Raw genomic sequence first — 21359 nt, forward strand, 5'->3', positions numbered from 1 at the left:
ATGAGGAACCCTACACAGCTGAGGGCTGTAAGGGAAGAGATGCTAGGTTGCAGCCAATTTTGTCACTTAAGTGCCAAATGACCTTGGGGAAGTCACTTCCAAGTTTCTGTTTCTTCTATAAAATGGGGTCCAGAAGCCCTATTTTCCTTGCAGTTAACTGCATTTGAACACTCCAGAATTCTCAAGGTTGTAAAGGGAAGTCCATTATCTTACTGATTTTGGGATGTACACATGATAGAAGTATCGTCCCATTTCTCAGAAGAGAAAGCTGAGGCTGAGAAATGGAGGAACTTGGCGGAAATCCCACAGCAAGTAGCTGCTAACTGAGGAATTATGCCTGGGTCACCTGATTAAATCCCTAGTCCTCCCCATTCCATCACTCCACCTCCACAGCAAGGCTGTGTGGCCAGGCTCCATGCAATCACCTCCAAGCCACCCTGGGCTTTGGAGCCAAGACTGTCTCTAGAAAGTTGTGTCTCTTTTCACAACTCTGCGGGAATCTGTCACATAAAGCTTAGATTTACAGTGTGCATTAATTAATTTGGAGAACTGATCACCACCAAAAGAGTTAATTATTCAGAGACATCACCTGATCTCCCTTTCCACTACACCTCCTTAAAATGGGCTGGTCTATGAGGACCTGGAGTGCTCAAATTCACATAGTCAGAACGCAGAGCAGTGGTTGCTGGGGACAGGGAGAGAAAAACATCGTGTTGTTTAATGAGTACAGAGTCTCAGTTTTGCAAGATGAAAGAGTTCTGGAGATGGATGGTGGTGATGGTTGTAAAACAACGTGAGCGTACTTAATACCACTGAACTGTACACCTCAAGAGTTAAAATGGGAAATTTTTATTAGGTGCGTTTTATCACAATTTTAAAAAATGGGCTGAGGAGTCTACTGAAGAGTTCTCTAAAATGAGCCCAAGCTACCATACTGCTTTCATTTTTTGACCCCAAATCCAAGAGTCACAAAATAAAATATTTAGAACTACTTTAAGGATGAATTTTTAAAAATCTGATTTAAGTATATTTGTGAGCAGGAGCTGATTTATAACTTGCTTATAATTTCTTTCCTGAGATTCAGATAACAGAAATTAAAAGAATTCAAACAGAAAATAAAAAAGACTGGAGGTGATTAATTATGTTAGTAACACAGAACCTTAGAAAGGAGCTAAATGGGAGATTATGTGGACATAAAAAAAAAACTTAAACAAGAATTAACTGTAATATATTGTGTAATATTATAAAAAATAGAAAAAAGTCATTTTCATCCCATTGTCCTAATGCAAGTACTATTATTATACTGGGTTGGCCAAAAAGTTCATGTGGTGTTTCCCGTAAAATAATGACACAGTTTTCATTTTCACTAATAACTCAATTGATTTAGAGTATATCAGCTATCTCCTGGTGGTATAATATTGATTATTCTCAATTAATGTCTCAATTTGATTGCTATCAACTTCAACTGGTCTGCCTGGCCGTGGAGCATCATCCAGTGAGAAATCTCCAGCACGAAACTTCGCAAACCACTTTTGACATGTTCCATCAGTCATAGCACCTTCTCCATATCGTGTACAAATCTTTTGCGTTTCAGTTGCATTTTTACCTTTCTTGAAATAAGAAACCATAATATACCAAAAATGTCACTTACTGTCTTCCACTTTCAATATTAAAATCACTACACAAAAATCCACCAATTTTGAATAAGTTTTTTAAACACGCTATTATGACAGTTGTCACAATACAATTTAATAGAATTATTTCGAATGAAGTTAAAGACAACTAAGTACTACTAGGGCCATCTTATGGAAAAAAAAAAACAAAAGAACTTTTTGGCCAACCCAATATCATTCTATCCAATAACTTTTAAACTGTGACCATTTTGGAATGGTAGCCTTGCTAAAAAGAATTAGTAACTCCTCCTTTGGCTTTCTTAAACAAAGGCAGTGTTGTAGAATAGAAAAAAAAAAACCAAAAACAAAACCAGTGAACCAGGACCAACTCTTGATTAAGCTCTGAGGCTTTGGACAAAGAACTTCACCTCTCTGTTATGTTGTCTCCAAGAGCAGCAACAACAGCACAACCTGCATCCCTCAGGAACAGAAGCAACAGGGCCTTGTGGACGACAAAGTGGTACGTGAAAAGAAGTTAACAATAACCTGGGAGTGCTGAAGAAGCCTTTTCTTGATGACTGATGACCAGTATGAAAACCAGTAATAAGTATGGGAAAGTTCTGGTGTCATTTTAAAACAAAATCACTTGCAGTACTTTAATCATCACACCTCCTAATCAGTGGCCCCTCCACCTCCTCTCGGGTGAGCAGAGTGTTAGCTGCAGACCTCTCTAGGTCCTGCCTGACCTTGCAGACTGCGCCAGATGTACCAGTACCTCTCCTCGTTCCTTCAGTACACCCAACACTTTCCACCTCAGGGTCCCGAATCCTGTCCTGACTGCGTCCTTCCCTGGGATGCCTTCTGAATAGGTCCCTCTCAGCACCTATGTGTTTCCTTCAGGGGTCTTATCTCAGTTTGACAGTGGCTTGTGTATCTTGTTACCTGCTTGGATGGGGATTCCAAACTGGATGGAAGCTCATGGGAAAAGAGATCAAGTCTATCTATCTTCTTCCCAGCTCTCTCCCTGGCTCCGCGCTTGGTGCCCTGAGCACAGGAATGGCTGATAGTTTGGCAGCAGAAGTGGAGCCGAGGTGGGGAGGAGCTGACTGGGATGAACCAAACCCTCTTCCCCTGGACTGTTACCACATTACTTCACATGCCCCTTTGAGGAACGCGCTGGGGCAGCTGTAGCAGCGGCAGCTCTGCCTTTGTAGGTGCTGTCAGACAAGCCCCACTCCTCCTACCCACACGGGCCTGTGCTGCAGGCAGGCAGCTCCTGACTGCTACCACACCCCTGAGCAAGGCAACAGCCTCATCACGAAGCGTGGGAAGCTTGGGAAGACAAGAAAGTTCCAGGAGAGGCTGGAACTAGCAAATCTATTTACAGCACGCTCAATAATGGCCTTCTCATCAAGGCCCCCAGCAGGAAACTGGCCTGTGGAGTGATGACCCTGCAGAGACAAACCCCAGCTCTGAGTGCCTGGCTGGCTCTGACAGCTCTGGGCAGGCCTCTGCAGCTTGATCTTGGCTGTTCTGGCCCCTGGACAGCCAACTCCTGCCATCCCTCCCACCCCCTGGGTGTCTTCCTCTCCCCTAACTGCAGCGTCCTCTTTTTCCCTACCCACAGTGTCCCTTAAAATCTCCATCCACCTGGAGCCTACCCAAATTTTGAGGTCCTGAAGGTCACCTCTCTAAAGCCTACTTGGATTCATTGCATATTTACCAGCAGAGCTCTGCAGTCAGCAAACAGCCATCAAATGATCAACTCCCCTCCTGACACCCCACGCAGCCCACCTCCACATTTCCAGGCATGAGACATGCATAGTCCTCAGCTATTTCAAGACTCCTCTCTCCCTTCAATATCAATAACAGCAGCAGCTAACATTTCTTAAGTGGTTCCTCTGTACCAGGCACTGCTCTCAGGGCTTTACATACATTCTCTTATCTTCATGCTGAGACCAATCTCAGGTAATATTATTGTCTCTATTTTGCAGGTCAAGAAACTGAGCCCAGTGTAGTTAAGCAACTTGTCCAAGGTCTTGCAGCTCTGGGAGGTGCCTCAGGATCTGAAGCCCAACAGTATGACTCCAGAGCTATGCTCTTAACTACGGGTTGCATGACCTTTGGGGCAAGGGCTTCTCCTCACTGTGCCTGGCCCAGTTGTACACGCTTGAGCTTTCTAAATGCCAGCTTTCTACATTCCCAGGGAGCAACACAGCCAGGTGCGGATCATTAATGCAGTCATTCAACAACAACTTCCAGATCACCTGTGTGTTCAGCCTGTGCCCTCAGGGAGTGGACCTGAACCAAACTGGCTCTGTGTTTGGGGACCTTGTGATTGTCCAGAGGAGAAAAGTAGTACAGGAAAATCCTATTTGTTGAAACAACAACCCTATTACCATAACCTGCTTTGGCAAGAAATTCCTTAGAAAAAGCACAAAGGAACAGGAAATTAAGACCCTAGCTTGTTAGATAACAGGTAACCTTTGACACATACAATCCAACCAAACCAGGTGTTATGATACTCTCTCACTAGCTTCCAAGGGACCGAAATCAACTTCATTGAATAGCAGAACTACAGGGAACGCCCTTCTACCAAGAAACAAGCGGGGGATCTGAGGTCCGGAGTTGGAAAGGGGCTTGCCTAAGGGCACTATCAACAGTAGGAAGCCATGGATCCTGCTCTCCCATCCCGCCCTCTCCAAGTCCCTGGCACTGGGAATAGGGCAAAAAGGCTTTCAAGCCATCTGGGTCCTTAAGAAGAAACCACCAGGGTTGAGGTAAGTACCCACACTGACCGAGAGTTTTAAAGTCTTCATGGTGAGCAGGGCACCAGCTCTTACCTTCAGGGAGAGTAGAACTGTCCTGTGAAAGCTGGATTCAGAAGGCCAGGATTTCTTCCCCAGGCCAACACAGGCCCAGCTCTAGCTCAGCCCTGCCCCGGAAGGACGGGAGTTTAAAAGGCAGTAGCTTCCCACCTGGGGCCACACCCAGGTGAAGCTGACTTCACCAGGAACCCGTTGGACTGGCTGTCTCCCAGACAGCAGCGGCCCAGGCCAGAACACCAGGCTGCCTGGCTGCAGCCTGGCACCTCTCCCTCGGGGCCCCACCTAGCTCCCACAGCAGCCAGGACTCCAGAACAAGGATAGGAGCAGCAGGTGGGGAAGAGGCTTGCCCTGCTACTAGTGAGGCCAACTCAGCCTGGATCTTCCAGTGCCCGCCCCAGCCTGGGCTGGGTCTGCTGCAGCCGCTTCCTGCTTTGGCTTTTCCTTTCACTTTGGTTTTTAACCCCAAAGTGAAACTAAAGACTGAGACGGTGTAGGAAAGATGCTGAGAATTAAGACCCCGGGAGCTGAGTACCTGGTAAGGCTGCTGATTCACTGGGAAAATTGGGAGGAGGCCCTCAACTCCAGGCCTCAGTTTCCCCATTGATAAAACAAGAGGAAGGAACTGGGCTGGTGATTTTAAACTTGAAAAAGGATAGAACTTCCCCTTCCTTATTCCTGCCACCACTGAGGACTGAGCTGTAGAAATGACCTGTGGGGAACCCCAAAGGGCCTCCCTGGTGGCTTGGAGGAGGAGGCAAAACTCTGGCTGCAGTGTGGAGACCCTCCTGGTCTCCCTGACTACCTCTCTCTCTCACTTGTCATCTGAACACCTTTTATCCTGAAGGACCAGGAATACTGAGACACAGTAAATTCATGAAGTCCTTAGGTACAGCATGACCCTATCTTGGCAAAGCAGGAGAAGACACTCACTAGCAGATGCCCTAAAATTATGCCTGAGGGCTGACGAAGCCATCTGCTAAGACTGGCAGCAGCCTACCCAGGACTGGTCCAAATTTCAGACTCTGCTAATCCCAGGGTGCTTGCAAGTACAGTGTTTAGTTAAGACCACTGTAATCTACTTTATGGTGTTTTCCCATTGGTTGGTTTACCAAGTCTTCCTAGCCTGGTGACATGAGAAAGGCAGGGATGAACCCCACTAATGTTCAGATGAGGGAAACTGAGGCTCAGAGAGGGGCAGGGACAGTGGCTAAGCCAGCTCTGGGATTCAGGAGCTCAGTAAATATTTGCTGGACGAGAGAGCTTGCCAGCCCAGCCGTTGCCAAGCAGGTGCAGCACAAACCAGAGAACTTCAGGAAGGAGGATATAGCAAGGGGGTTGGGGGGACGCCTCTCCCTGGAGACTAAGTCACAAACAGGTCCCAAGGTACCCAGAACACAGTCTCCTTCCCCCAATCTTGGCTCCAGTCCCAATGCCCCTTCAGCCCATTTCCTCCCTTCACTCCTCACTTCCTCCCATCTGTACTGTACTCTGGAGACACCTCAGTGGCTGGCGACTGCTGAGGGATACTAGCTAACCTTCTCCTCTCTGTGCTGGAGAACAATGATTCTTAACCAAGGAAATTAATTTGAATCTGGGGTGGGGGGCAGGGTACTCTTAAAAATATACATTTTCAGAATGCAAAAGAAGGTGATCTGAAAATATCTAAACAAAAATTAAGGTGCACAGACTCTTTGAAATAGTAATTCTACTTGTAGGAACGGCTCCCACAACCACGCAGGCGCACGCACACAGGCCTGTGAGGAAGGGCGACTGCTGCGGCGCTGCTCAAAGCAGCGAGACTGGGAACGACCTGTGTGAGCCTGGGGACCGCACAAACCACTGGTGGTCCATCTGTCGGTGAACTGTCACACGGTCACGGAAAAGGAGGCCATGGACCTGTGCGCGTCCACAGGGAACTACCTACAGCAGAGAGAGACTGTGCGAAGAAGAGGAGACACAGAACAGTAGGCAGAGACTACATCACCATCCGTGTAATGAGAAGGGATGTTACTGACAGAGCTGCCTGCATATGCAGAGCGTTTCTGGAAGGAAACAGACGTCAAGACTGTTCATCGCAGTTGTCTGGGAGTCCAGGTGGGAGAGACACTAATTTTTCACTGGGCACTTTTTTTCTACAGAGCGTGAAATGTTTAATTCCATACATGTAGTGTTTTTTTTTCAGTAAAAATATAATTTTTACACACAAAAATAACTTCAGCAAAATGCACCCAGAGGAGCCTCCCTCTAGGTCTCAGGCATCAGACTCCCTGGGGCCAGAGCCCAGGTGCCTGGGTTTTTAAGTTGCCTCAACGGCTGCTCTGTTCAGCCTTGCAGAACAGTCAGCCTGAGAGTAGATGGGGGCAGCCTAGGCACCTTAGGGCTCTAGGCATGGGCGAAAATGTCAGGGAAAACTTGACCTTAAGCCACAGGGAATTAACTACCTGTGCCTTAAGTAATTCAAAAGATTTGAAGAGGGCTTTGAATGCAGAACAGGCATAGCTAAGAGGAGGGGGAATTCCGCTTGAAGGACTGGGGAAAGACAGAGACAGGCTGGAAGATGGATGAAAGGGAAGGAATGTTTCTCAATGTGTGATACTGGCAAGTCCCTTCCCCTCCCAGGACTGGTTCCCACTCCAAGGAAGTGAGGCGGCTGGGCCAGAGTCCTCGGTAGAACTGATATCCTAGGATCTGCCTTTATTTCAACTCATTTAATATTAAAGTAGGCAGGGAGGGTCCCCAGCTCAGCACATGGCCACAGGGCTCCACACCTGTGCTGACTGTAATCAAATATTTGGAGACTGAAGAAAATTCAGGCCAGGATTGTAGGTATAGCAGCCCTTGGGCGACATCCCCTGGGGCAGAAAGAGCAGATGGCTTTTTGTTGAGATGCCCTTCCTCACCTTCTTGTTAATAATTAAGTCATTACTGAGGACTTTTTCCCATCCATTTTGAAGTTCAGTTTGCAGAGACCTGCTGCTTTGCCTTGCTTTACCATGATGTTCTAGGCTGAGTGCTCGCAGGTTATAGCAGTCTAGGTCTAAGCCACAGGCCCAAAATACAGGGGTATGCTGTGAGAGAGGCCACAGGTGGAGAGCTCCGGAGTGTTGGGGTGGATCCTGACTAGAGCTGGGTGATACTGTGGACTCTGGGAGGTCAGAAGTTAAGTCTCTAAGACAGCCCTGCTTGCCACTGTATCCCTGGGCCAGCTCCCCACCTGGTACACAGCAGACACTTAATAAATATCTGCTGAATAAATGGGCAGTTCAGTCACTGATTTCCAGAGCGACCTTGGTCAAATCACTCTAGAAAGCAAGGATGACAAGAATAGTAATGGTCTCCCAAGGTTGTATAAGGATCTACTGAGCTAAGGTGGATATAAGTGCTCTGCAAATAAGCCAGACACACACTAGGGATATACAACCAACGTTCTGAAAACAAAATAAAAAGAATGAATATATGGGAGCATGATCAAGTTTACAAGAAAGCGTTGGGCAAAGAGTGAAACATTAACCAGAAGGGACGGCACAGGTTGCTCTAGTCCACTGTTACAATGTCTGAATGGCACTTTTCAGGCTGTGTCTGTTCCAAAGGAACACAAAAATCTCGCATCAAAACCTCTGCCCAGATTTAGGTATTAAAAACCTGGGTGCAGTACAATCGTACCCTACACACGGCTGGGCTCAGAGAGTTTTTGCCTGAGCAGACTGGCATGTGGATCCTGGGGATTTGCAGAAGGCAAGGGAGGAGTGGGGCGAGACCAGCACGGAGGCTGTGCCTATTATGTGGCTGCTCTGCCTCCCACCCGGGGCTGAGGCCCTGCTCAGGGGGGCGTACAGAGAATGAGTGACCAAGCCTACAGTGTTCCAGCTACACGATGGACCAACCACTGTGGCCTCCCACGGTAGCCACTTGGTAAGTTCCAGTCCCCTTCCCTCTGCCCAATGGGTATCGCTGGCTGTAGCCTGGGAACTGGGAACTAGGCTCCATCGCCTGGCTCTCCTGTCCTGAGGGTTCCTTGGGACAAGCCCTTTCCTGCCTTTGTGGGTGACTGAGTCCTCTGACCAGGCCAGGAAACACCCTCTGGTGGGGGTTAGCTGAGAATCCCCATGGGCCCAGTGGATCTGCCCACGGGTGGACCAGCCCATCTGTGGGGGTTGCTCACAGCCTGGTGAGTAAAACTGCTGATGCAAAGGCCCTTCACTTCACTGACTCTCCCATCTTGAAGAAAGTCTAAGCTGGCACCCAGCCCCAACCTTCCGTATCTTCAGAAAGCAAGGTTTGTGGGCTTTATTTGCATGTCCCCAAGGGGCAAGAAGACTCAGATTCCTGCAATGCTAACAGTAGGAACTTCCTTTCCAAAAAGTGGAGCTGAACTGTGGGAAGAGCCAGGGTTTGCAGACAGCCAGCCTTGGGTCGGAGCCACATTCTCCTTATCTGTTAAATGGAGGTGTTAAGTCCATTTGCCTCAGGCTCGTTGTAAGGATTTCGTGAGAGAACCCGAGGAGGCCCTGGCACAGAGCCTGGCACAGAGCAGGTGTACGAGCAATGTGCTCAGAATGTTATTTCCTGCCCCAAAGCAGCAGCACCCAGTATCTTTTCTGGCCCATCAGGCCCCCCGCTGAGCTCTCCTCAGGGCACACCTCAACATCCTCCGCTCTCCCAACTGGCCCTTCCACTCCCACGGGCTCCTCCCGAGGCTCGCCCTCTTATGTCATCTAGATGCCTGCAAAGCTTCGCTCCAATTCCAGCCTGATTCATCTTCTGGAAAAAATCCTCCAACTGGACTGCCACTGCTCTAACACCTCCCATGGCATCCCAAAGCCTCTGTTTTTCAGCTGATGCTCAACACTGCCTACAACATCCGGACCCCTCCCAGATTTTCTATCCAGAGCTCTGATGCATCAGCAAGATTAGTCTACTCACTGTTTCCCTACATACACGTTTACCTCCAAGCTCCGGTACTTCTAACTCTGTACAAACCAGTCCCTGGAATGTCAGCCCCACCCTCCGTCTCTCTGAATCCAACCCCCTTCAGAACTCATTTCCTCTGGCTCACAGTCATTTCTTCCTTCTCAGACAATGCTTTTCCTCAGCAGATACTTAATTACAGACTGTCACACAACCTCTCATAATTGTAGCCTTGTCTCTCTGGTCAGAGTGTAAGTTCCCAGAGGCAGAGGGCCTGTCTGTTCTTTCCCATCCCGTGAGAGCCTGGCCCAAGGCTGGGAGCGCAGGCCCTGGTCAGAACAGGTTTTCCAAACCCAGTTCAGCTCCAGGCTGAGCTGAGTCTAGCTCTGACCACTTGGGACCACTTCTCTTGCTCTTGTCCCACAAGGAAACTGATTACCGGCCAAACCAGACCTTGATGCTCCAGTTTTCCATGGGGCCAGTGATTTACAGAAATGGGGGAGACCTGAATGGAGAGACAGGGCTATGGCTCTTGCTTGGCCCTGGCATGCTCTGGCTCTGGAATTACAGGCATGTCCTTGTCTGCTACCTCCCTGCTTCTGCTCTCCTATTGTGAACAAGAAATGATAATCTTTTAGCTCTAGAATACAGACTTCATTTTTTTTTAATCCTCACTTGGACTTTTTTTTCTCATTGCTTTAGAAAGAAAGAAGTGGGGAGGCAAGGGAGGGGGAAAAAGGAGAGAGAGACATTGATGTGAAAGGAACATCGATCAGTTGCCTCCTATATGTGCCCTGACTGGGGATCAAACCTGCAACCTGGGAAAGTGCCCCAACTGGGAATGGAACCTGCATGCTTTCAGTCCATGGAACCATGTTCCAACCAACTGAGCCACACTGGCCAGGACTGGAATAGAGATTTTATTTGTCTCTAGGTAGCCCTGGTTCCCAGGAATGGGTGGATGAGGAACCAGCTGATTCCTACACAGGGTCAGGGTCAAGAGGTAGGCATAGCCAGGACTGGGAGAACTGGAACCTGAGAGACACTTATACTGCACACCTCATCAGCCTCATTAAATTCATGCTGACAACTAGACTGCATCCCTGCCCAGGTGTTCACTTCCATAGACTTCACCCTGGCCAGGTCTGACAGTGTCTGCTGCCAGGGTTAAGGAGGGGAAGGGTAACTTGCTTCTAGAAACAACCAATCCTGCCCAAAACAAAGACGGTAAGGAGGGACCAGTTTCCTCACCTGTGAAGTGGGGATACTGGTACCCATATCACAGGATCGATGCAATAATGCAGTGGGATAACGCCACAGGCTGCCCAGCACAGTGCATGACACCCACTGAACAGCAGTACAGTCAACAGGTTCCCGTTTCTTGAGAGGCTGTTACTACATGTGTTCTCATCCTCACAGCAACCTGTGAGGTAGCCATTTCCATCCCAATTTAACAGGGAAGAAAACGGAGGCAGAGAAAGGTAAAGTGACCTGACAAGGTCATACTATCTGCAAGAGTGGACCCAGGACTGAATTCGCAACCTGCCTCCAGAGACAGCAGAGCTTCCTTGAGGAGCTGGCATGTGACCACGTGGGTCTCAGAGGGGAGATTAGAGGCTGGAGGGTACGAATAAAGGCCTGGAGCAGGAAAAGCCAAGCCAATAACTGCTCGATGTGGCTTATGCTTCCAGGTCCCTGGGGAGTAAAGAACAACATATGGAGCCACCACTGTGGCCTTCCTATAGGGGCCCAGGGAGCCATTCCTGAGCCCATCGGAGCTCTGGGAGGAAAGCCTGTCCTGTGTAGTGTCCACAACCAGCAGGTCTCACTCAGTGACCCTCTGGGTGTGTCTAGCTACTGCTGGGATTAGAAAGCCAGTGAAGGTGGTGACTCAGTCCCAACCAGCCTCCAATTAGTCCTGTTTAAATCTGAGATGAGCTCAGAGGCTGGAGAAATGTCAAGCAAATGCTTCTGGCAGAACTGATGCCAGACCTAGAGAAGGTGGCCTGAGGGGTAGGCTACCAGGCAGAAGCAAACAATCTGGAGCAAAACTGTGGGCTGTGGGGGAAGAAAAGTAAAGAGCCTTCAAGCCCACCCCAACAAACCCATGCTGTGCCCCACCCCCACCAACAGGTGCCTGTTCTCAGGGCCTCCTATTCTTCATTCACCTGTGAAACTGAGAACTCCTCTAGCTTCTGACTTCCTTCTAGGACTGCTGTGAGGAACAATGGTCAGAAAAGAGCCTGGCAGATTACACAATGCCTCACACAGCAAGTGAGAAATTAGAGGATTACTCCTATTACTTATTGAAACAGCCAGAAGGTGCTTTCCTTGTTGCCAGAACCCCAACCATAGGCGGCTGAGGGAGAAGCTGGGCATCTGTCTTGTTTTCACAAAAAGAAAAGTGATTCAGATATTATGAGGAGGTGAAAGTTCATATTTATTAAGGGCCTACGATGTACTGGGCGTTGTTTTCTTTTTTATACATAACCTCACTTAATCCCACCATAATCCTGCTGTGTAAGTATGATTATCCTGAGTCCAGATGAGGAAACGAAAGCTCAAAGAAAGTACCGTAACTTGACCAAGATTACACAGGCAGTGAGTGATGGAGACTGATTAAAACCAGGTGTTTGTGGCTCTAAAATCCGTACTATTTCTACTCTCCAGAAAATTGTGTAGACATTTTTATTGCACTTCACAGATTTTTTTTTTTTTTTTTACAAATTGAAGGCAAGACCCTCTGAGACCAGCAAAGAGGCTCTAACTTGCTTTATTGTGGTGGTCTGCAACCACACCTGCAGTATCTCTGAGGTATGCCTGTTTAAGAGGCAGAACATGCCTAGCCCAGCTCAAGCACTGCCTTCTGCTGGACTTCTCTCATGCCTTTGCCCAGCCAGAACCCCTCTCCTACAAAATCCCACAGCTCAACATAAGCATGCACCTGGCAGCCTCCAGCCCATTCTCCCTCTTATTCTGTGGTCAAACACACTTTTAGCAGGTAAAATGAGATGCAGGTACAAATAGGTGATGTTTGAATGACCTTAGAATCCTCAAATGTCAGAGCTGGAAGCACCTAAGAGGCCATGCCCAATTCTCTCATTTTCCAGAAGGAAAAATACAGAGAAGGGGACTCTTGTTTGAAGTGACACAGCATCAGAGCCAGGAACAGAACTCCGACACTCTGCCTCACAGAATTTCTTCAAGCATTCCATGATTTCAGAACCAGTCATGGGACAAGGGTTACTATTCCCATTTTACAGAAAAGGAAGCTCTTCAGCTTCCTTTCAGCCCAGGGAAAGTGGCCTCCCTGACAGTGGGTGCAATGAGGGAACCAGAACCTTGATGCTTCACTTCTAGGCCAGGAACCCAATCCCTTCTCCTCCGCACTGCAAGTCGGCTGTATAATGTATGAATACAGGCCCACAGTAAAAGTCACTGGGTATTAGAAATGTCATGCACCAGCGGGCAGGTGACACCCTCAGTGACCTCCTCAGAGGCAATGCCAGGAACAGAACCCAGGAGTCCGGGTTTGACCATCTGTGGGTCCCTGATCTTTCTGGGCCTCATCTATACGATAAGTAGGCTACCATAGCTGATCTTATCTCCTCCTCCAAAGTTCTGAGACATCCTGAGCTCCCTGACAGCAGACCCCAGCTGTCTGTGGAGCCTCTCTCCGCTGGGGACTTTGTTTCACCACTCCATAGGAAAGCAGGAAAAGCAGCCAGGGCTTACAACTACAAAGTAACTATTCCCAAATGCCACCCACCAGGCAGGGACCACCCTTAGACAAGAATGGGATGGAACATGGAAAACCCAGCTGGGCATGCCTGCTTATTTCTACAAACTGACAAAGAGCAACCAGGAATCAGGGAATAAATGAGGGCCTACTTCCCACCCTATCATAGGAGCAGGGGTATTCCTGAATAATCAGGTGGTAATGGAGTGCAGGGTAAGGAACTTTGGACGGGGGTCCTGGGCCCTGATCCCTGTCCTAGCATGCAGGAACTAGCTAAGTGCCCTGGGCAAGCTGCTTCCCTCGGTGGGGGCTTGGTTTAAAGACAGGGTGACAGTTCACAAGACATGTCTACAGACGTTTCATTTGGTCATTAAGACAACTTTGTGAGGCTGGTACAATTCTTCTCTTTCAACAGATGGGGAAACGGAGGTTTGGAGAGGTTGAGGGTCTCTCTCAAGGTCACACAGCTTGAAGCTGGCAGATCCCAGGCCCCAGAGGTCTTAGACCAGCAAACCCTCAAGGGTGGTCAGACGAAGAACAACAACTCTCTTCCCTCAGGCTCAATTACAAGTCTCTGCCAGACCAAGGCAGCACGAACCCTTGTTCACCTGCCCAGTCTGGTGGCCTGCAAAGTTCTGGCACCAAAGCCCACGGCCCAGCTGCCTAGGAGGCTGCTCACCCCTGTAAAATTTCATTACTCAAGTTGGCAGGAACGCAGCCCCCACCCCCAGCCGAATCTAAATAAACGCCCAAGTGATATCACATCCTGCCAGCTCCAAAATAGTCCAGGTCTGCCCACAAGCGATCACAAAGTGCCAGGCCATGCAGGGCCAAGCGGGCAGGGACGCCCAGCCCATGACACCCTTCACACACTCAAGCAACTAAAGCAGAAGCCTCAGAGCAGGAAGGCCACCCACTCCCAGCTCCGCCAGCCAGCCTGGCCCCTCCCTCCTTGCCCCCTTTGTTGGGAGGCCCAGAGGCTCCTGCCACAGTGCCAGCCCTCGCCCCAGCGCCAACCCCATGGAGCCTCAGCCGCGGCCAGCCTGCGGGCAGACTCCGGCCCGACCCGGACACCCCACCACTCACATTGCTTCAAGAGCTCCAGACACAAAGCCATGAGGGCCGGATGGGGGTCAGAGACCCAGAGACCGGCAAAGACAGAAAAGGGGAGAGGGAGAGACAGAGGAACAGAGAACGGGAGACAAGGGGCTGGGGCAGAGAAAGCAAGGGGGTGAAGAGCCCTGGGCAAAAGAGCAGGTTCAAAAGGGGGCCTTCAGCACAAGAGACACGGAGTGGTGAGACCAATGAGACAGATGTGGGGGCAGAGAGGCAGGGAGAGCAAAGCAGGGGATCCCCACCCAGGGAAAACGGGGCGGGGGGCAGAGCCCTGAAAAGAGACAAGGAGAGACAGCGACAGGGGACAAACCAAGGGAAAGCAGGGAGGGGCCCTGAAGTCGGGGAGCTGGGGAGCTTTGTGGGGGTTCCAAGGAGACCCTAAGGGATCTCGGAGATTCCAATGTATAGGGGGAACGCCAAAAGAGGAAAAAATCCTGAGGAAATGCGGGCTAAGAGGAGGCAAGACCCCAGGGATCTGGGGGTGCAGATGGAAGGGCTCCCAAAGGATATGCGGGAAGCTCAAAGGGGAGCCCTGGGGGTGTGGAAGATGTTCTGAAAGACCCCCAAAGATGTGGGGGTGCTCAGAAAGGGAGGCTCCGAGGGATGCGAGGAGCGCGTTGAGGGGACCCGAGGTGGGGAACGAGGGAGGGGCTGCGAGGCAGCGCGAGGGCAGAGACAAAGAGACAGCGAGCCGGGGAGAGACAAAGCGGGCAGAGCGGGGAGACGGGCTGAGGGCTGGCGGCTGGACAGGAGGACGGAAGCGCAAGCGGGCGGGTGGACTGACGGACGGACGGACAGACGGGGAAGAGGGCGGGGGCAGGGCCGGGCGGGGGCGGCGCCCGTCTCCTCGCGGGGCCGCGGCTGCTCCGGGCGGCTCTGGGCTGGCCCCGGGCGTCCGGGCTGAGGAGGCGGCGGCGACGACGTGGACCGGACAGATGGACGGAGTGACGGACCGGCTGGCGGCAGCGGCGGCCAGCTGCGGGCACTCACCCTCCTCCCTCACGCGGCCCGGCCCGAGGCTCCGGTTTTGTACGCCTGAGGGGCGGGGCCTCTGAGTTAAAGCCCCGCGTCGGCCCCGCCTTGCCCCGCCCTCCGCGTCAGCCGCACGCGCGTGAACGAACCGGGACTCTTGGGGCGTGCGGGGGCGCGCAAAGCCTGCGCGGTACAAGGCCTGTCGAGCGCGCGCACGCGTCCGGCCTGGTGCGCAAGCGCGGGGCGCTCAATCCAGCTGGAGTCGACCGACTGAGAGAAGGAGCACGGACCCACGTCGGCACGCGCATGCCAGAGCATGGGGTGGGGGGATGGTAGCTCCGCCCCTCAAGCTGCTCAGCTTAACCGGTTCCAGCTGGAACCGGACGCATGCTCCGTGCGGTAGGCGGATTGGGAGAGCTCGCACCCTTTTACTCGTGGGACAGCTATCGGTTGGGGGGCGGGGGGCGGGGTTGGTACTGAGACCTAGAGCAAGCGGCCTGAGATGGCCTTTTCACCCCTGCAGGGACAAATTAGACCTCAAGTACTACTGACTCTGTGTTGAAACTATTCATAGTTGTCTCTGCAACTGCATTCCTCCCTTTGCTGTCCTGACCTGAGCCTCCTGGATTGGGTTGGAATCCTGGCTCAACCTCGAGGGCTGTGTGACCTTGGCTGCCCATTCAACCTCCCTGAGCCTACATTTCCTCTTTGACGTAATAAAACACACCCACAGGCCCCTGGAGTGCAAGTACATTAGGCGCTGCCTAAATTCATAAATCACTGTCTTCTAGCCTCGTGGCCCTCCCAGTTCCCTGCTTCTCCCCTGCAATTCCCTCTTTCTCAAAGTTCAGAGTCGTTATCCGGCGGGTCTCATTCTTCCAGACCGCACTTAGAGTAGTAAGTCTGTCACCCACAGACCCAGCTCCTGCTTCCCAGCCTGCCTTGCTGGGTGACCTAGGCAAGTCCATTCCCTTCTCTGTGCATCTCTTTTCCAAATGTCAAATGGATAAAAGAACTGCGCCTCGAGCCAGCAACCCGGCAAGGCTCTGGGGTTGTCCCGCGGAGTTTGACCTCAAGAGGGCGCAGGAGCAGTAGCTTGGGTCCTCTTCCACTCCCTCTTCTTACACGCTTCTGGACGCTGTGCTCCAGAGCCTCCATGGCTATGGAGAGGCAGAAGATGAAGCAGAACAGAAAAGGATCAGAAAGAAAACGGAAAATAAGAAGAGAGATGTGGGGACTCCTGAGCCTCAGGGGTAGAACCAGATACCCCACCTGGTTCTCTTGTAAGAGACAGGAGGAAGAGCGCTTTGAGTTTCTTCTGGGAGCTCAGAGAAGAACAGCAGTGTGCCCCTGCTGTAACCTCCATTGGTGTCTCTGAAGGGCCACAAGTCCCTCCTGTGCAACAGCACCCTCTCCCCTGAAGAACAACAGAGAGCGAGTAGCAGTGGTGGAATTCCACAGCAGAAATAAGAAAGCAGAAGCTGGCCCTGGCTGGTGTGGCTCAGTGGATTGAGAGCGCGCCTGTGAACCAAGGGGTTGCAGGTTCAATTCTGAGTCAGGGCACATGCCTGGGTTGCAGGCCACATCCCCAGTAGGGGGTGCTGGAGAGCTAACCACACATGGATGTTTTCTGAGCTCTCTCCCCTTCCCTTCCCCTCTCTCTAAAGAAATAGATAAATAAAATCTTCTAAAACATAAAATAAAAATAAATAAAATCTTAAAAAAAACCCTGCCATTTAACATTCCAAAAATGATTTAATGTTACTGTATCATGAAAGAACTAAGAATGTAATGGCAGTTATTTTGTGGGAAAATAGTTTCAGTTTTTAGCCTCAAGTGTATGAAATCCTCTTCATAAGAAATTATGTAAATAAAATACAACTTTTTTTGGTATAAATAAATAAAAGAGAGAAAAGAATCATACTGAAGATGATACAGTGTTTTGGACACCACTGTCCCCATCTTTGCTTAAAGGCATATCAACAACAAAAGCAACTGAGGGCTATTGGGCCAGGCATAGTCCTAAGACTCTGAACATATTAGCTTACTTTGTCCTATGCTGCACGTGTACTATTCACTTAGTGCTTACCTTTAAACTGATTTACTTAGAAAAATTCAGGAAGCCCCTATACATAAGCCTGACTGTGTCTTGCTCTGCCCCAGCCACACCGGCCCTTGCTCCACGTCTAACACACCAGGCACCCTCCTACTTCAGTGCCTTTGTGCCACTCCTCCCCCTGCCTGGCTACTTCCCCAGCACAACTGGTTCCCTCCCTTTTTCCAAGTCTTTGCTTAAGTAGCTTTCTCAATGAGTTCTACCCTAGCTACTCCATTTATGCTATCATACCCCTCCCCTCATCCTGATAGCGCTCCCAGGACCCCTTGCCCTGTATCACTTTCCAATAAACCTTATACTTATTTGTGTTACTTATGCTTTTTGCTTTGCCTGCCTTCCCCTTACCCCATGTACTCTCTGTGAAGGCGAGGGTTTCTGTTTTGTTCATTGATGTGTCTGGTGCCTAGAGCACAACCTGGCCCATTGCAGATGATCAATGAACATCTAGGCAATGAAAGGGCTGTCTGATTGCAAGGCTCAGAGGGCCTCCAACGTTGCATTTAAGTACTTTAGTCTCTCCTCCTTTGGGGTGACTTCTGTACCCCTGAGAGTGTAAGGAATGCCTCTGTCTTGTTGAAGAATCTCAGTCCTGGTGTTCTTGGCCTCCTGAAAGTCCTTATACCCAATCACTATTTCCTCCAGAAGGTTCAATGGGTCTGCCTAAAAATAGGATTCAGAAGAGTGATAATCCATGCACTGAGCATAGATTAGGCACTCAATTAACCAGGACCATATCATGTCCAAGGCCTGGTGGAGCCCAGGGAGGAAGCTGCCTTCTGCCCAGTGTCCTCTGTGGAAAATGCCTATATCAGTAATAGAGGATTCTGGCTCCTCAGCAAGTACTCTGGGAAGGTCTCCTGGATCCTCCCATTACTCTCAGACACTGTGGCCCTTGCCCAGGCCTTACTGTGCCTTTCCTGGATCACCGCACCAACCTCCAGTCCATCAGCCCGTACTGCCACATCATTCTCCCTAAAACTCTGAGATCATACTGCACCTCTTTACCACGACCTTGGGTGGCTCCCCAGTAGACAGGATAATGGCCAACTCAAGTGAGGCAGACCCAGCTAGAAAACAGCTGCTTGGGTGTTCTCCACTAACAGGGTGACCTTAACTAGCCATTCACCTTTTCTAGGCTGCAGTTTCCTTGTAAAATACCTATAAACGTGTGTGTGCATGTGTATGCACACGCATGAGAAGTTAACTGGTTTAAATCAGGAATGTCAGATATGTGCAACTATCTTGGTCACAGCAGACATCACTAATCGATGGCAGCACACTTCTCTGCTTAACTAAAGCTCAGTGCTAACCTCCAGGGATCAGAGATGACACATGAGTTGAAGTTTACTTGCATCTCTGGACATGATGGTCTTTGAGGTTCCTCTTAGCCTTGACACTCTGGCCGCTGGACTGTCCAGTCTGACAGGAGCCTGTGGTGTGATAACCAGAGACTTGGGGGGTCTGGAAGACTTCCACAGAGAGGGCTGGAAGACAAGGCTAGCTGGAGGGCTGACTAATTACTAGAATTTGGTCAGCCTCCCTTTTTTTTGTGTCTATGGAGGGGGGTGAATCAGAGAAGAAACTGGGAGAGTTCTTGGGGAGGGGACAAAGAAGGGAGGACAGAGCATCCTGTGACCTGATAAAAAGTATCCAAGCATTCCCAAACCTAAGCCTCACAACACAGCCTGAGAATTTGAGGCACAGGGAAGGGCCGGGATCCGCCCAGAGTGACAAAGCAGAGCTAAAACTAGAACTCACAGTCCCTGAGCAAGGGTGTTCCCCAGGGCAGGAACACCCAGCTCAGCCTAGAGCCTCAAGCACTGCTAGCAAGTGACCCCATTGTGTGTACCTCTGTGTGTGTTCCTGTGTGTACACACATGCAGGGGCAGAGAATGCAGCTGGCAGGAGCAGGGGTACCACTCCGTAGCCCACCACCACCGCACTTGGGGTGATGTCACAGCCTCCCTTGTGATTCAGCAGGAGTGGGAGAAACACAAAGGAAGCCTGGGGAGGGAGGAGGGCCAGAAACTGGGAGGGAAGAAAGGGATACAGTGTGCAGGGAGGAACAGAGCTGAGGGAGACAGACAGAAGGCTGAGTTGGTGGGGAGAGAGATGGGGAGGCGGAGGGGAGGGGAAGCTAGAAAAAAAGGGGCGGAAAAAAGGAGGAAAGAGAGGAAAATGAGCATGAACGGGAGGTGGGGAGAGGAAGGGGAGAGAGAGTAGGAGGGAGGGTTTTCTTTGTTCTTTCTTCTTTCTGGGAGACAGAGAGAGGAGGCAGGATAAGGCAGACCGAGGGGTGGTGGCACTCCCATGGTCTCTCCCAGGTAGGTCCTTTGGCTGGGGAGGGGCATGTATATACAGCCAAGCTGCTGCTTCCCCACCATCCCAGCTGGAGCCGACCCAGCCTGCCAGTCACCTGCCAGAGCTATTTCTGGAATGTAGAATCTGGGTCAGAAAGGAGGAGGGACCGAGGTGGTAGCATTGGCAGCTGGGAAGCTGGCTAGCTCGGATTGGGTGGGTGGGCAGTCACTCCATGCTCTGTCCACGGCCACTCCCGAGGGGTCCGTCCCTCCCAGGCTCTCACTGTCTCAATAACCTCCCCCTACATCTATCTGCCCCCTGCCTATGTGCCCACGTGAGAGTGACAAAGAGCTTTCATGTCCCGAGGCAAACAGGGGCTCAGAACAGCTGTAGGTGGAGGTGGGTGGGGCCCAAAGTGTTCATTCCTAGGAGACAGATGCTAAGGAAAGGGGGCAACCTCCTGAGCAGGGTGACCCCTGAGGGGAGACCGTGGATGAAAGAGGCTGTGCCTGTGTCTGTGTGTCTGTGTGTTTCTGTATGGAGAGAGGTGATTATGGGCAGGACTGCCACGATGGTTGTGCAATTTTTACACCAATTAAGGATGCCACATATAAGGGGATGTGCCATTCACAACAAAGACTTAATTGAATTATACTTATTATGGACAATTTCTGGCAGATGGCAGTAAAGGATCTTATGCTACTAGAAAATTGTACACTATGACAACTTTTCAAGAGACAGCAGTTATGTGTTGGGAGGGGCATCCTTGCCTAACCCAGCACAAAGGTACTGTATGGACCAACCGTGGCTCTGGGGACAGATCTCAGAATTGGGTGGCTGTGATTTTCCCCAGGAAATAGATGAGTTTTATGAGCATGAGGGGATCATGAGCATGTGGAGGAGAGAGAAGCAAGTATTTAGAGCTCACTGTGGAGACTTGGAGGGAGGGCTGACCAGGGAAACATGGGCAGTGAAATTATTTGGTGGCTCCAATCTGCTAGAGGCAGGGTGTCCTCAGAGGTGTGGAGGTGGCATGAGCCTTGGAGACACACATGTATGTGAGTATATGTGCAGGTATTTATAGAGATTATGTGTACATATGAGAATATCAGTGTGTATGTGATTTTATGTATGTTTTCATATCATATATAGGTCTAAGGGTACAAACACTTTACAGATATCTGTAAGGAGGTGCATGTGTGCACACATGTCTGGGTAGGTGAGACCTTTTTGAGTGATCTGGTTTAGGCTAAAGCCCCAGTTGAGAATAACTGAAGCCCTTACATCCCTACATTTAAAGTCAAATGCTGAGAACTTCCAGCCAAGATGGAGACATAGGTAGGTATATTTTGTCTTCTTGCACAACCAAAAAGACAACAAATTTAAAATTAAAAAATAACCAGAACTGCCAGAAAATCAAACTGTATGGAAGCCCAACAAGCAAGGAGTTAAAGAAGAAACATTTATTCAGACTGGTAGGAGGGGTGGAGATGGGCAGCCATGGTGAAGAGGAGGTGCAGCAAGGCAGGGGCTGGCAGACCAGGTGGTCCCGCATTTGCATGAGGGTAAACCGGGAGGAACAACTGGGGAGTGGGACAGACCACCCAACCCAGGGTTCCAGTGTGGGAAAAGAAAGCCTCAAAATCTCTGGCTGTAAAAACCTGTGGGGGTTGCAGTGGTGAGAAAAACTCCCAGCCTCACAGGAGAGTTCACTGGAGAGATGCACAGGGTCCTAGGATGTACACAAACCCACCCACCCAGGAATC

General features: G+C 50.3%; 1 protein-coding gene and 1 long non-coding RNA gene across 4 annotated transcripts in view; one reads left to right on the forward strand and one right to left on the reverse strand.

Moving 5' to 3' along the window:
- DLGAP4 (DLG associated protein 4) overlaps positions 1 to 21359 on the reverse strand; it is a 189960-nt gene that overhangs the window by 40869 nt on the left and 127732 nt on the right. Inside the window, exon 1 of one of the 3 annotated variants that reach the window (XM_045833602.1) lies at positions 14175 to 15188. The exons of the other annotated variants lie outside the window; for them this stretch is intronic. Within the exon in view, the coding sequence (XP_045689558.1) occupies positions 14175 to 14205 (31 nt within the window). The 5' untranslated portion in view covers positions 14206 to 15188. Of the gene's footprint in view, positions 1 to 14174; positions 15189 to 21359 lie in introns of those variants that run through there. 3 annotated transcript variants of the gene reach the window in all.
- LOC123815320 lies at positions 4461 to 7696 on the forward strand. Its single transcript, XR_006785058.1, has 2 exons — positions 4461 to 4976; positions 6157 to 7696. It is a non-coding gene; the product is annotated as an uncharacterized LOC123815320 (long non-coding RNA).

The sequence above is a fragment of the Phyllostomus hastatus genome, unplaced genomic scaffold (assembly GCF_019186645.2).
Source record: "Phyllostomus hastatus isolate PE091 unplaced genomic scaffold, TTU_PhHast_1.1 phas_contig_17, whole genome shotgun sequence".
In the NCBI taxonomy this organism is placed as follows: Eukaryota; Metazoa; Chordata; class Mammalia; order Chiroptera; family Phyllostomidae; genus Phyllostomus; species Phyllostomus hastatus.